Source organism: Pistacia vera, unplaced genomic scaffold (assembly GCF_008641045.1).
Source record: "Pistacia vera cultivar Batoury unplaced genomic scaffold, PisVer_v2 Contig212, whole genome shotgun sequence".
Taxonomy (NCBI): Eukaryota; Viridiplantae; Streptophyta; class Magnoliopsida; order Sapindales; family Anacardiaceae; genus Pistacia; species Pistacia vera.
Window position 1 is genome coordinate 2,338,625 of NW_022196016.1, and position 15,387 is coordinate 2,354,011.

Genomic DNA, 15,387 nt, shown 5'->3' on the forward strand with positions numbered 1-15,387 from the left:
TGGTGGTGATGATAGAGTAGCAGTGATAAAAGACAAACACACATAGATAATATATATTTACTAAATTACTTGCTATCCAGTACTGTTACCTAAGACAATGCCACTCATACGAGAAGAATGCGATAGCTTGCAGTGAATATGAACTTGGAGAAGATGTGAATAAGCATCACGGGTTGAACGAGTTAAGAAGACTCATCAATTGTTCTGGGCTAATGGAGATCATTTCGGTATTGTTGAAGTGAAGCCGCTAAAACGCTGTCGCATGGTGCTTAAAGTGACTAAGTGATGCGTTGCCGTTTTGGGTTTTCTGCTTGAATGAATCCTAAGCGTTGATTTCATCTCATCGAACGGCTGCTCTTCTCCATCCGGTCAACAGTAATAAGCAGCCCCAAACTGCAGTTTCAACAATCAGTCTTCCTTCTTTCTTTCGTGAAAAAAACGAGTGCTCTCAAATTTTTCATTGTTCAGTCCAAAAATCAGTGTAGCTTCAGTGGTGAGTGATTAGTTCTTGATTAAAAACTTTTGTTTGTTTTGATTATGTTATGTGTGGTTGTTTTGGCGTGTGTGATTGATCGATATTTGAGATTGATTATTAGGCTTGAATCTTAACAGGTATGTTGCGAAAGAAATGGTTAGCTATATTATCAAATAGGCTAGTGAGAGAATTTGCTCTCCCTTCTCTCTAGGTTAGTGAACCTAACCTTTTTTCATTTCATTTTCACCCTTCCCGCCATCCCTCCACAACCTTCCACCCCATTATTCCACCTTCTCCTTATTCCCCTCCTTTCCCGCCACACCCTCCAGTATTCCCACCCTCCTTTACCACCTTGTGTGTTTTTTTTTTCCTCCACCTTTTTTAAGCCAACCAACTGTTCTTTACTGCTCACTCGTCCTCTCCAGGATGTAATTGGTCTTGGGTGTGCTGGTGGCCGGAGCTGGTTATGGTTGGCCGGAGAAGCTTGCCTTCTTGGAAGGTTGGTGTCCCTTTGGCAAAGGTCAGGTTTCTTCTTTGGGAATGTTGGGGGTCAAACAGGTTTGAGCTTTGTTTGACTCTTTGTGTTTGATTTTGGCTTTTCCTCCTTCCTATCCATTAAGATTTCCTTGCATTTTGATTGGTTAATAACATGTCCCCTTAGTAATTTTCTTATTTCTTTGTCACTAAATATCTTTATCCTTTGGTTTTTCAGCACCATGCCACCTCACCAATCTACCTTATCTTCTTTATCTCCACCTCATCAAACTATTGCTGACTCATTCTGCACATCACCCGAGACGCACCTCTCCTTGCCACGTCACCTATGCCACGTCATCACCTCATTTAGACCGGAAAAAAAAAAAAAAAAAAAAAAATTATGCTCACCGGCTCTTGCTCCTTGCACCAACATTCAAATGAATGTTTGAAGGGAGAGACTAGTTGTAAAAAGGAGTTTGTCCAAGTGAGGTTGATGAAATGGGTGATGGGGGGGAATTCCGAGTTTGAAGAAGGAGAGATTGGATGGGTTGAAAAAGCTGCGGTTTGTATGGATTCCGAAATTGTTGAAGCGAATGTGGGTGATGGTAGTGAAGTAAAAAAACTTCCTTCTTGGTCAATGAGTAATCATCTGTTACTGTGCGTGAAATCGAAGAACTCTCTGGATGGTCATGACGAATGTTTTCTGCACAATACTTAAGAAAAAAGTGCAATCTATGTTTTCATTTGTCCTTCTAATTTCTAAAGAAAAGACGATTCAACTTTGCGCCCATTTCTTCTCGTTTCTTCTTTACCAAAAAGTGGGTTGACGAATATGGTTAGGATGAACGGCTCATGTTTCGACCTTCTCTTAGGATCCACGAATTCTTCTGTCTTTTTGGGAATGGAAAAAATTATGTAAGGTTGAAAATGATTACATGCAGAATATAGAGACCCAAGTGGAACAGAGAAAGGAAAGCCACAATCATTATTGCCTAGCTACCCATTAAAATATATTTTTACAATTCTAACGTTTTCTATTCTTTCTCAAAATTATCTAAAACCCCAAAGCCAAGAAATTACACTGAGATCATTATAAAAATAGTTTCTAACGATACCGTTAAACTTATAGACTTTTATTTTTATTTTTATTTTGGTTGAGGGGTAATTAAATAGTCAGTAAGGACAAAGGGTGTGGTGGTCTTTTTATATTTCTGAAAAATTATTCAAAGTAATAAAAATAAAACTAAATGTATTATTAATAAAGAATTATCCACTGTTGATTTGGGCCTAATTATGATCGTTGCATCTCTTTTCTTAAACTTTGACCACGTTTTTTGAGTAACAAACTCATACAAGAGAATGAATACAGCTCCTCTGAAAATATAATATTGTTTAATAAATTAGTTAAGAATAATACTATATATATATATATTTAATATTTTCTTATACAACAACAAGATATAATTGGGTGAAAGTTTAATTTTAATTTTAAATTAATCAATCATATCTTGCTACATAATATTGTATGAAAATATTGTATGAAAATGATGTATGTGTAGTATTACTCATAATTAAACCAATTTGTTGGTGTATACAGTAGATTTAAAGTGAAAGTAATATGTCGTGGCATCTGAGAAGTACCTATGTAGCTTAAGGAGAGCACTCACTCCAAAGAGTGAGGCATCCTCTCTTTAACCCTTCTGTTAGCTAGAGTAAATATATATATGTACATAAGCAAGAGGCTGAAATTTCCCAACATTTTCACGGGACAAAATCACGTTGACTGTGGTCACACACAGTTATATTTCACGAGGTCATAAGTGTGAATAGAAAAAGATAGCGATAATACCCATCACACCCCCTATAACTCCTGAATTTGTAGCCTCTAAAAACTCCAAAAACTACTAAACAGACCCTCTACCATTAAAAGCATCCTTTAATTGGCTAATGGGGGAAATTTCTTTCATTCAAATCATATCATAGCACATATCAGCGACTTTTCAAGGTTACTAATGTAATTGTGTTTCACTTTTTTAAGATAAAAGTGTCAATTATTAATAGCCACTTGTACGGACAAATAGACATTTATATTTTACTTTATAAGGGTAATTTGGTCCATAAATTCTAATTTCAATTTTTAAAATTTTAAAATTTCTTTCCAATTGCCATATCAACAGTTGCAAATTCATATTGCAGTCTAATATTGGATGCATACGCAAGGGCAAATAAGGTATTCCAAAGTAAAAAGAGCCAACATCCAATTAAGTTAGAGGGAAGAGAGGGAAGGAATGGTGATTTTTAACAATAGAGGATCTGTTTTACAGTTTATGTTTTGGGGGCTACCAAGTATTGCGAGAGTTACAGGGGTATTTGGTATTAAACCAAAGAATATTATAAAAGTGGTTCGTCTTTCAATATACGAGCTAGGATAAAAGACCAGGATTAAAAAGACCGATTTAATTAAATAAAAAGGTCACATCAAATTACTTTAGCCACCCTAGCTAGGTTTGGAAGAACATGCCACCCTTGATTTAAAAAGCCATCAACTTGAATCATCAGGTGTGGTCCATCTCGTAATTGGACTTCAAGTGGGATGAATTTTACTTGTAATGTTAGAGTTTGTACGACACTGAAAGTATCTTGTGGTTATGATACTTACCTGAACCCCAATCAAGATTAGTCTATAATTTCAAGTTAGGGGAACTTGAGACTTCTTAAAAAAAAAAAAAAAAAAAAAAAAAAAAAAAAAAAAAAAAAAAAACCATCAACTTGCCACATATTTCAATCTCCGTTGCATCAGCTTCTTTTGCTCCTCTTTCTCATTAATTTTGTTCCCACTTTACATTCAATTTGGTTATTTCTCTCTGGTTGACACCTTAATAACTTTCTCACTTCTAGCTGTGGCTTTTCTTCTTGAAATTCTTGCCGTCGTCGAACTTTATTCAACTGATTGGGCAACACTTATTCGTTTAATTAAAAAAAAGAAAGCACAACCAATCTCAGTTTTTGGCAATCGCAAGAGGTGGTCGAAGGTCATGGGACAATTCAATCTTTTAAGTTGTTGCTTCAAAGAGGAGTCAGCCAAATATATGAGGGTCCAAAATTTCTTCTTCATCGGGAAACGGTTAACGATTCATCTGAACTTAAGTTGGGAAGATGTAAGTGTTGATTTACAAAAGATGATTTTCAAGGAGCTCTCAGAGAAAATCGACAAATATAAACTACATGATGATCATTTTTGCGACACTCATTTACTGGAGAAAATATTGCATCAAAGAGGTGATTATGTGCTTCAAGAAAGGTATAATTTTGAAGAATTTAATTGGTGCATTAACAAGGTGGAATTGGATCACAGCCTTCTCCTTTGGCATATAGCGACTGATCTTTGTTATTACGAAGATTTTGATAAACATGAAGGTACCGATAATAATTTTCATCAAACTAGCAAATTTGGCAAATGTTTGTCTGATTACATGTTGTATCTTCTTGTGGCATGTCCCTACATGATGCCTAAAGGAAATGGTGAGTTAAGGTTTAGAAAAACCTGTGTCATGGTAAGGAGGTTCATTCAATCATCGAAAGCGAGTTCTACATCAATCCAAAGAGCAGAAGATTGCAAGATTTTACTTGAAGACAACATCGATAATATAAAATCCGAAGATATGTCAGTTCTGGTGGAGGGGTGCAAGCTTGCTAAACAATTGCAACTGCTTCAATCTGAGGATGGTTGGAATGAGGAAAAAAAATGGAAAATGATAACAGAAGTGTGGGTGGAAATGTTGACGTATGTTGCTAACCAGTGTGATTGGAAAGATCATGGTTACCAACTTAGGAAAGGTGGAGAGCTGCTCACGCATGTTCGTCTTCTAATGACACATCTTGGTTTAAGTGTACAATACAGCAAAAATGGGAGGAAAATTGATTAATCACTTCATCCCTGAGAAATAAGTGCATGCTTCATTGCACTTGTACAAAAGCTTGTTGGATTTGATGATTGAAAATTTTTTTTTCAGCTGTGATCTTACTTTATCTTGTCTTTATTTAATTTATCATATAATATTTTTTTTTTTTTTTTATGTAGCAATACATATCAATTAAATAAGACAATCTTTTTATTAGCTACCACCTACTAGTTTAAGCGTTTAGGTAAAATGATAACTTAATACTATGACAACTTAACATCAACAATGGGAATTGCGGTGGTGACCCTACTCCAAATGTCCAACTTGCAGGGCCAATACCATAACAATAAGAATGAAATTACACATACAAAACGTTTTTACAAAAATGCTCCTACAAGATGTTGTAGGTGAGATCATGAAGTAATAGAGAACTGTCTCTGTGCTCATTTAGAAATTTTGTCGAATACTTTGTGGACAGAGCTAAAGAATACCCTCAAAACCTTTTTGAATGAACTCAGTATTTTTCCAATCTCAGTACTGCATAAATCTCTCAAATAAAATTTATATATTAATTATACGATTACAATAATACCCCTATACTAAAAACTCAAATTATAAAATTGCCCCCATGAAAACCAAGTTTCTATAAGCCGTAGATCAATATGATCCACAGTTTTTTTAATACTAATTAAACCCTCATTTATGTTATTGAATAACCCAAAAATTAGATATTTTCCTATATTAGCATCTTGATATATTATAAAATAACCTTTAAAAATAATATGGTGTTGGACAATTTGAAAACTAGCTTAGGCATTTTAATGATTTTTAAATGATTCATAAAAAATAATGATTAGTAAAATAATAGTTTAAACTGGTACAAAGTTTAGGCCTAACTTATATAGCATTGCAGGCTGTATGACCATTACATTGGTCATGACTCATGTCCAACAGCTACTTTCTGGATCGTGCATGAATCATTTATCATCTTCTTTGGACAACACAAAAAAGGGCAAAATAGTTAATAAACATCATATTAACTTTATAACTTTATAAGGGTAAGGTGGTATTTCAAAAACAATTCTATAATAATCTACAAATATGCATATCCAGTGCCCCATTAAAATACTATAAAAACAACAATTACAACTATTCAGGTAATGGAGTTATGTAGTATGGTCTCAATATGTTTTAAATAACTTCTTTTAGTAATATTATTTATACATCGTCGTATACTAAGTCTTGTATATCAAGTTTGTTAATTATTTATAAAATATTTTTTAATATTAATTTATCAAAAAGAACTTTAATGCACACAAATAATTCAAATCAAATTTATAAAATAAAATAAAATAAAAGTAATTTTGAAATTTTTACACTTAAAATAACTCAATACAACCCAAACTGGAAACACGGATATCTCATCCATATACCATATCAATAATTATATGAAAATTCGTATCGTAGGGTCTCATACCGACAACATAAATATAATTTTACTACAAAGTCTAATTAAAAAGTCTACACATGCATGACATGCAACATTGCACATAAATATACAACCCATGTGATAAAACTATATATTTTAATATTAACATTGTTTACACTCTTTGTCGAAGTAAGTATCAAATGCGGTTCATATTTTATGAAAAATAATAGCTATCAGCAGAATGAGTTTTGTTTTTCTATCTTGTGGTTGTTTTTAAAGTAAAGACTACACTTACAAAAACTCTATATAAAGTTTTTCATACAAATTAATGTGTCAAAATATAATTGGTTAAATTAATAGAAAAAAATCAATTTAATAAATGCATATTAAATAATAGTGAATGATTTTTATATTAATTTTAGAACAATTATATGGATATAATAGTTTACAAATAACCATATCCCAATGCCCTGGTGAAGCAATATAAAAACAACTATTACTACTATACTATTCAGTTGACTTCCTCAATAAATGGTGTCTTATTGTGGGTGTTTTTAATAGTTGCCAATGACTATTTTGGTGTGGAATACTTTCATATCTCGTGGAAGGGAGAGATGAAATTAAACCTTTTGCTTCTTCAAAATATTTGCGTCGTGCTTCTCCCGGTTTCACCACTTATATTTTGATACCTAGATCCGTAGACGATGTATATAATGAAAAAAAAAAAGTAAAGCATATTGACATAACTAACAATGGTTAGCCGGTGGTAGTATTTGTCTAGTTGAACTATTGTTCAAGGTGTCACCAAACAAGCTTTTGTTTACTTGAATAAAAAGCAAGCTAAGGAAGTTTCCAAGTCCAATAAAGAACTCATTAATTTCGGATACATGCTCCTTCCATGGATCTTAGAATTGATCAACGGTGAATTCATCGAGTCCAGTTGCAACAAGCCCTTTCGTGAGACCTAACAGAAAGAACTGAGGTGAAAGCTAGAATATACTCATGGGTATAGTTTTATCAGGCTTAATGTTTGATAATCCATTATTTCAAATCATTCCTGCCATCCAAAGGAAGAGCAAAGTATAGATGAAACAATTCCACCCCAAATTCCAACTTGTATAACCGTTTTCTTTTTAGCACCTGGTATCCATTTTGAGTGGATTAATAACTTTAATAGATAGGAGCCCATTCTGCATGATATACTTTTAATTACGAATAAAGAGATTGAAAACTCTGAGGACTGCATGTTGTTTCCCTGCTAAGGAGAAAATGTGTCGCCTGTTGATAATACCAAACCAACCACAAGAATGGTAGTCCACAGGGGAATCGTACTTAAAAAACGCTTTACTAATTGGACTTGTGACGCATTGCAAATCCTGCGAAACTTCTTCTCTTCTTCTTAACTGTTAGTGGAGGAATCTATAATGACAATTTTGTCAAGCCCTCTATGATTCAAAGAATTATTATTTAATACTAAAACCTAACATGGCCTCAATAGCAACGTAAAGCCATTAGTGGTGCCTAGGAGGCCATCTCCTACCTCGTGATATATCCTGAGGCCATTCTAAGCCTTATAATGATCAAAGGAAGCCACTCTAGCCACAAGCAATTGCCGGAGGCCATTTTGGCCTTGAGTATTGCCAGAACGCAGAATTTGGCGTTTTGAATTTTGGGGCTTTTTTGTCAGTTTTTGAAATTTGTGTTTTATTAAATATTTTGAAAAGATTTCAGTTTAAGTATGAATGGATGAATTTGTGGGTAATATTTAAGTTGTTAAACTTATATTGAAGGGTAAAAAGTTATTTCTAAATTTAATAGATTTCTTTAGATATAACAAACATGGGGATTAGCTACAAGCTTTTTTATACCAACTTGCGGTTTTTTATTTAGCCAAACATATGGAGGTTGACTATAATATCGCTTAGACAATATGAAGATGAAATACAAAAATGTAATATTGTAAAGGATTAGAGAGGAAATTAAGCCATATTTTTTAAGTTAATGCTAAATTAACAAACTTACCAAAGTGAAGGAAATAGCTGAAAAGATTATGACTTTTATATGACCAAGGTGGGATTCTGAAATGTAAACCGCAACAATTTTCAAACATTTTGGTAGTTTCTCCTGAATGCTCGTCAATACTACAGCTTTCACGATACGAGGGTGTCTAATCAAATTAATAACTTAACGGCATCTATCATCAATTTTAACTTCTAATTAATTAATTGAAAAGTCATCAGTTTTATTAACTTCCTTAGTATTTTCTATTGATCCAAACAAAACCAAATGTTTCGTTTACTTTTGGTTTGATATTTTATCTGTTTGTAACTCTGTTGTGGTCTCATTTTGGCTTTTCCCTCCTTCCTATCCATTAAGATTTCCTTGCATTTTGATTGGTTACTTAAATTTTCTTATCCTCGGTGGCTTTGGATTGGTTAATAACATGTTTCCTCAGTAATTTTCTTTATTTCGGTTCCGGTTGGTTCACATTTTTGCGTTTTTGGGAAAAAAGTTTTGAAAAAAATTAAAAAAAAAGTTGAATTGGACGGGTATTACGCTGTAGGATTTACAAATTAATAAAACACCCCTTATGTTTGTTTATTTACAAAATACCCCTATAATAAAACATTAAAAGTTAACAAAAATACCCCTAACCTATCCTCAGATACGGACAGTCGACCACCACTGCCGGAGGGTGGCCGGAGTGTCTTTGCAATTTCTAAAAAAAATATTTAGGGGTGTTTAAAAGAAATTAAAAAATATAGAATAATATTTTAGGGATAATGACATTTTACTGTTTAACTTTTTTGGGAATACTAATAATAGTATTCTTAAAACTGAAACAAAGGAATCATTTTTACCAAATATCTTTATCCTTTGGATTTTCATGCACTATGCCACCTCACCAATCAACCTGATCTTCTTTATCTCCATCTCATCAAACTATTGCTGACTCATCCTGTCACATCACCCGAGATGTCACCCTCCATGCTACGTCACCTATGCCACGTCAGCACCTTATTTAGCCAAAAAAAAATTCTGCTCACCCGGCTCTTGCTTCTTGCACCAACATTTCAAATGAATGTTTGAAGGGAGAGACTAGTTCTAAAAAGGAGTTTGTCCAAGTGAGGTTGATGAAATTGGGTGATGGGGGGAATTCCGAGTTTGAAGGAGAGATTGTATGGGTGGAAAAAGCTGCCGTTTGTATGGATTCCGAAATTGTTGAGGCAAATGTGGCTGATAGTAGTGAAGTAAAAAAACTTCCTTCTTCGTCAATGAGTAATCATCATGTTACTGTGCTTGAAATCGAAGAACTCTCTGGATGGTCATGAGGAATGTTTTCTGCACAATACTTAAGAAAAAACTGCAATCTATGTCTTCATTTGTCCTTCTAATTTCTAAAGAAAAGACGATTCAATTTTGTCGCCCATTTCTTCTCGTTTCTTCTTTACATCTCCTTCAATGTAAGAGTTGCTGTAATAGTGGCTTCCAGTATCATCCAAAAGGGTGTCTTAGTAAGACGTAATCTTGCAGCAGTAATGCAGCTCTATCTGCTGAGACTCTTAGTGCAACAGCTTTGCCAGCTGATCCAAATGTGTTCTGTAAATATTAACCAAGATGCAATTTTGGACATGGGATACGATATCATTAGTACTGACAGCGATAAGACCTTAATTTCTTTAAATCGTACATAAAATGATCAAATTTCTGTCTCCAGAACATGCAGTAATAGCATTACATGTTTACATTATGTTGAATCTTTCAAATTCTGGCTGAACTATAAGTATAGATTAATGTGCTACTAGGAGATTCAAGTGTTATAGTTTCGACAATGCAGAATTTGTGCATGTAATACAAACCCATACCTCAATTTCTTCGAGTTGAAGTTTAAAGATGGCTACCATAACGCAAATATGCATGTAAGTACATTAGAGAAAGATTATTCTATGCAGAGAAGCAATGGCAGCGGACAGATTGTTCTTCAGAAGCAAGAATGAATTGTTCAAAATATCATTCGACGCGTTAACGATGGCTTAAACAAATTCTAGCCATTAAGTTTTCTGTACCTTCATTCGCACTTGACAAATCTGGAAGGAAACAGATGTAATCTCAGGAACATTTCAAACTAAAGTTACCATTTTCTGTCTACTTACAAACTTTTGCTTGAGTGTATAGCCTGTTAAGGATTTGTTTATTCATTGTTATTTGTAACACAGAAGCTTCTGTAGTATTAAGTCATAGATTTCTAGATAATTTAGATGAATAACTAGAACCAACCATGGATTTGCAACTAAAATTGGCATAAAAGAAAGAACAAACCAACTAACTCAATCTTATTATATGAATAGAATTAGTAGGAATACAAGTTTTGCATGTAGACCTGATCATTATTCCACTGATATTGCTTCTCTGTTAAGGAAGGTTTTGAACAAGGAAAAATATACATTGGTTAAAGGCATTTGGCCTGAGAATCGGGGAAAAAGTCTACTATTTGGTTGTCTAAAATTCTCTGGACTTGGTTTATCACTTGATCAATCTTTTCTTCAACCTAATAAGCAATGACAGAGCAGGCAGACAAGAGTCAGGCAAAGAAGTATACTGTATATTGTTGTAGCTCACCATTAGCCCTTAAAATGCAGCGTTTCATTCTAAAAGACAACACAGCCATTTAGAAAGTTGCTGAGGGCATCTAAGTAATTTAAGAGACAAACGGCCATCTTCTTCCTATAAATAGAGGCGAAAGCTCACTCAAAACCCTAACCGACGGCCTGTGTTAGGTGAAATGAATCTGCTTTTTTTCCTCAAAATCTGTTGGTAGAGAAGAGAAGAGAAGGTGCGGTGATGAAGGAGTAAATAATCTCGTTAATCTGAGATTAACATGAAGATAATCTCTCTATCCATTCTAAATTATACTGAGCACCTTCTCTCCCTCTTCCCAAACTTCTTTCATTCATTTTTTTTTTTTTTTTTTTTTTAGCATTAAAACTCAAATGAAATATCAAATTTTCCATGGAGTTGATGGTAAGTCGTATCTTTGATGATGCAGTATTTCACAAAGTAGAGAATTAATTTCCTCCCATTTTTGGGAGGAAAAGTTTTGTTCAAGCTTCTTTATTTTATTTTTAGTTTAAAATTTTAATTAATGTAAAATCTCTTTAAATAAGGCCCCTATTTGATAGGGGTGGACTCATAAGGCTGTCGCGTCCAGTGGCCTTTGCAGCAGCAGAAGATTTGAGAATGAAAAGGGGGAAAGAAAATCGTGAGGGAAGGGGGAGAAAAAGAGGAAGAAGAAATAATAGACACCACCTCCATCTCCACTGTCGCTTTAGCCCCTTTTTTCCGATTAACCCAACATTTGCCTCACATCTTGCAGATTAACATTGTTTCATTTTCTAAATGAACAAACATAAGATCAATCAAAAGTTAAAACTTTTAATGATATAATATATGAATCTCAACAATTTTCAATCTTGTTCATGGATAATAAATTTGTAAACTTTGATAGATCGAAATCATATTATCTCTTCCTTTTGTTGTCTATGTTTCTCACATCAATTTTTGTCATACGTCAATTTATCAATGGTTTGTGACACCAACTCAATGCATCGTAGGTTGTCTCGATACTAACCAGAACAGAGATCAACAGAAATAAGTTCAAAACCTAAATATAAAAGTCATAAAAACCAGTAGAATCCTTAACAAATCAATCCACCGCACACAATAAATACTAATTTCGATTACATATCACCCGCCACTACAAGGGAATTTCGCAATCACTTCAAATAAGGTCATTTACTTCGCCTTCTCGCCTCCGCAAACTGCGCCTGAATGGCATCTCTGATCTTATTAGTCCCCTTGTATTGATGTTGCTCTCCGTACTTTCACCTCCCATAGGAGGGGCGGATGAAATTGTCTCTCTTCCTTCTTCCAAACGTTCGACCTGGGCTGCATCCCGGATCATCCCACCTGTGGATCCGTAGAATAAATATATAACGAAAAAAAATATAAGCATATTGATAGAACTAACAATCGTTAGCCTGCAGTAGTACTTGTCCAGCTGACTATTGCTCAAGGTGTCACCAAACAAGCTTTTGTTTGCTTGAATAAAAAGTATGCTAAGGAAATTTCCAAGTCCAATAACGAACTCATTAATTTCGGATACATACTTCTTACATGGATCCTGGAACTGTTCAACTGTGAATTCATTGAGTCCAGTTGTAATAAACCCTTCCGTTAGACCTAACAGAAAGAACTGAGGAGAAAGCCAGAATATACTCATAGATATAGTTTCATCACTATAATCAAAATTAATGTTTGATAATCCATTAATTCGAATTATTGTTGCCGTACGATGCTCAACTTGCCATCCAATAGCAGAGCAAAGTATAGATGAAACAATTCCACCGCAAATTCCAGCTTGTATAGTCGTTTTCTTTCTAGCTTCTGGTATCCATTTTGAGCTGATTAATAACTTTAATAGATATGACCCAATTCCAAGTGAAAGATATCGAATTATAAATAAGGAGACTAAAAACTCTGAGGACTTCATTTTCTTTCCCTGCTCAGGAAAAAAGGTATCGCCTGTTGATAATACCAAACCAACCACAAGAATGGTAGTCCACATGGGAATCACACTTACAAAGCACTTTTTTACTAGCTTTAACTGGACTTGTGACATATGAAATGACAAAAATTGAAATTGATGTTCATCATTATCATTGTCATTATCGACGGGATGATTGGAAGAAGTATGATACCTAAGAATCCTAATTTGCAATACTAAGGCCTTGATGACACGAAAAATTACACTAAAACAGTTGCCAACACCAGCTAATTCTCTAGGATTGTAGAGACAAATATAGCGGCAAAACAAGAAGCAAGCACTTCCCATCAACGATGTTGCGATCAATAAAATTTTTTGCCATTCAAGAAAAAATGTCAATACTGATGCAACTACTGCAGGAGAAAACATGATAACAAGCATCCCCGCCCTAATCCAAACCCTTTTCCACACACTTTTTTGACTCCTTACTAGACTCTCAACATCCTTTTTTACCAGTTTAACTACTGCAGGAGAAAGCTCGATAACAAGGCCCCACACCCTTTTCCACACACTTTTTTGAGTGCTCACTTGACTCTCATCAGGGTTTGTTTCCGGTTCGTCAACTTTTAATTGATAACAAAGAAATGGTTTTAATGGTGCCTCCAATCCAGCTTTACCCACTGCTAAGAATAATATTCCAATTATCACGGATAAGTCAGAGTACTTAACTGTCGATTTATATAAGAGGCCCAATCCCTGCAACAAGCCATTGGCTTTGTTAGTCCATGCATATTACATTGGACATGCCAGACATTTCCAATGTATAATAATTTATTATTATTTACGACATGTTACTATAAGGTTAAATACATTTTGGTTCACTAAATTTAGTCTAAGCAATATTAGTTATCACATAATTATTTAGGTATAATAGAATTTAAAAGTAACAATTACTTTATCAGTTTATAAGTATAAATTCGATGAATTTGTGCGTAATATTAAGTTGTTAAACTTATATTATAGGCTAAAAAGTTATTTCTGAATTTAATAGATTTCTTTAGATATAACAAACATGGGAATTAGGTATAAGTTTTTTTTAAACCATTGGATGGTTTTTTATTTTGCCAAACATATGGAGGTTGACTGTGATAACGTTTAGACAATATGAAGATGAAATGCAAAAATGCAATATTGTAAAGGAAATTAATTAAGCGATATTTCGTAGTTAACAGAATGCTAAATTAACAAACTTACCAAAGTGAAGCAAATAGTTGAAAAAAAGATAACTTTTATATGACCCAGGCGGGATTCTGAAATGTAAACCGCAATAATTTTCAGACACTTTGATAGTCCCTCCTGAATGTTCGTCAATTTTGCAGCTTTCATGATATGATAATCAGTTGTATCGGTGAAGTATGTGATGAAAAGAGCCACCACAGCGTAGTCTATGAAATTGTATAAGGACACAAAGACTGGAAATTAAAATAAACCATTAGTGCCTTAGAAAAGAGGTGTCTAATCAAATTAATAATCTGGCCAATACGCTTTCTACTACAACAAATATAATTAAGCTTTAGTGTATCAACAAGGCGTTGGATAAATCCGATGGTGTCAATCTCAAAAGTTAAAAACATCTTGACTCCATTATATAACAAAGTTGCAACACACTCTCTCTCAAAAAACAAAACAGTGGAGACTAATTATAAACTTAATCAATTTTAACTTCTAATTAATTATTTGAAGAGTCATCAGTTTTATTAGCTTCCTTTGTATTTTCTATTGATCCAAACAAAACCAAATGTTTTGTTTACTTTTAGTTTGATGTTTTATCTGTTTGTAACTCTGTTGTGTTCTCATATTGGCCTTCGGAACTATGTTTATATTAGCAAGATATAGGTAAAGGAGACTTAGCGGTGAAGATGGAGTAGCAGTAATAATATAATATAGATAAATACGAATATATAAATAAATTACTTGTGTCTAGCGTTATTTATCAGTACTGGCAAATTGAATTATTTATCAAGTCATAGATTAGTTACTGTGAGGCCCGTGACGGAACCATGATGGCGGTGAAATATTGGTGGCCGTGTGACTATGAACCTGGGATAGTGGTGCTGCAGGTGCCGTAAGTGGTGGTGCTGATGATAGAGTAGCAGTAATTAAAGACAAACACAATAGATAATTTACTAAATTACTTGACATCCAGTACTGTTACCTAAGACAAATGCCACTCCCATACGAGAAAGAATGCGATAGCTTGCCGTGAACATGGACTTGGAGAAGATGTAAATAAGCATCACGGGGTTGAACGAGTTAAGAAGTCCCATCAACTGTTCTTGGCTAATGAAGATCATTTTGGTATGTTGCAAAAGAAATGATTAGCTAGAGATACAGAAACCACTACAACAATTTTTTTTTTCTTTTAACCCGTCCGTCAGCTAGAGTAAGTATATATATGCATATAGGCAAGAGGCTGAAATTTCCTAACATTTTCACAGGACAAAATCACGTTGACTCTGGTGAACACAGTCTTATTTGACGTCGAGGTCATTAGTGTGGA

At 34.1% G+C, this 15,387-nt stretch overlaps 1 protein-coding gene and 1 non-coding gene across 2 annotated transcripts; one reads left to right on the forward strand and one right to left on the reverse strand.

Annotated features, from left to right (window-relative positions):
* Positions 1–11,118: 11,118 nt before the first annotated feature.
* On the forward strand, positions 11,119–11,202 carry LOC116129654. The gene has a single exon (XR_004127934.1). It is a non-coding gene; the product is annotated as a small nucleolar RNA U30 (small nucleolar RNA).
* Positions 11,203–12,062: 860 nt separating this feature from the next.
* Positions 12,063–15,181, reverse strand: LOC116129555 (protein NRT1/ PTR FAMILY 5.5-like). Its single transcript, XM_031415273.1, has 3 exons — positions 15,043–15,181; positions 14,082–14,299; positions 12,063–13,583 (listed from the first exon to the last, which is right to left on the reverse strand). The coding sequence occupies exons 1-3, from the start codon at positions 15,179–15,181 to the stop codon at positions 12,063–12,065; spliced, it is 1,878 nt and encodes a 625-aa protein (XP_031271133.1).
* Positions 15,182–15,387: the final 206 nt, after the last annotated feature.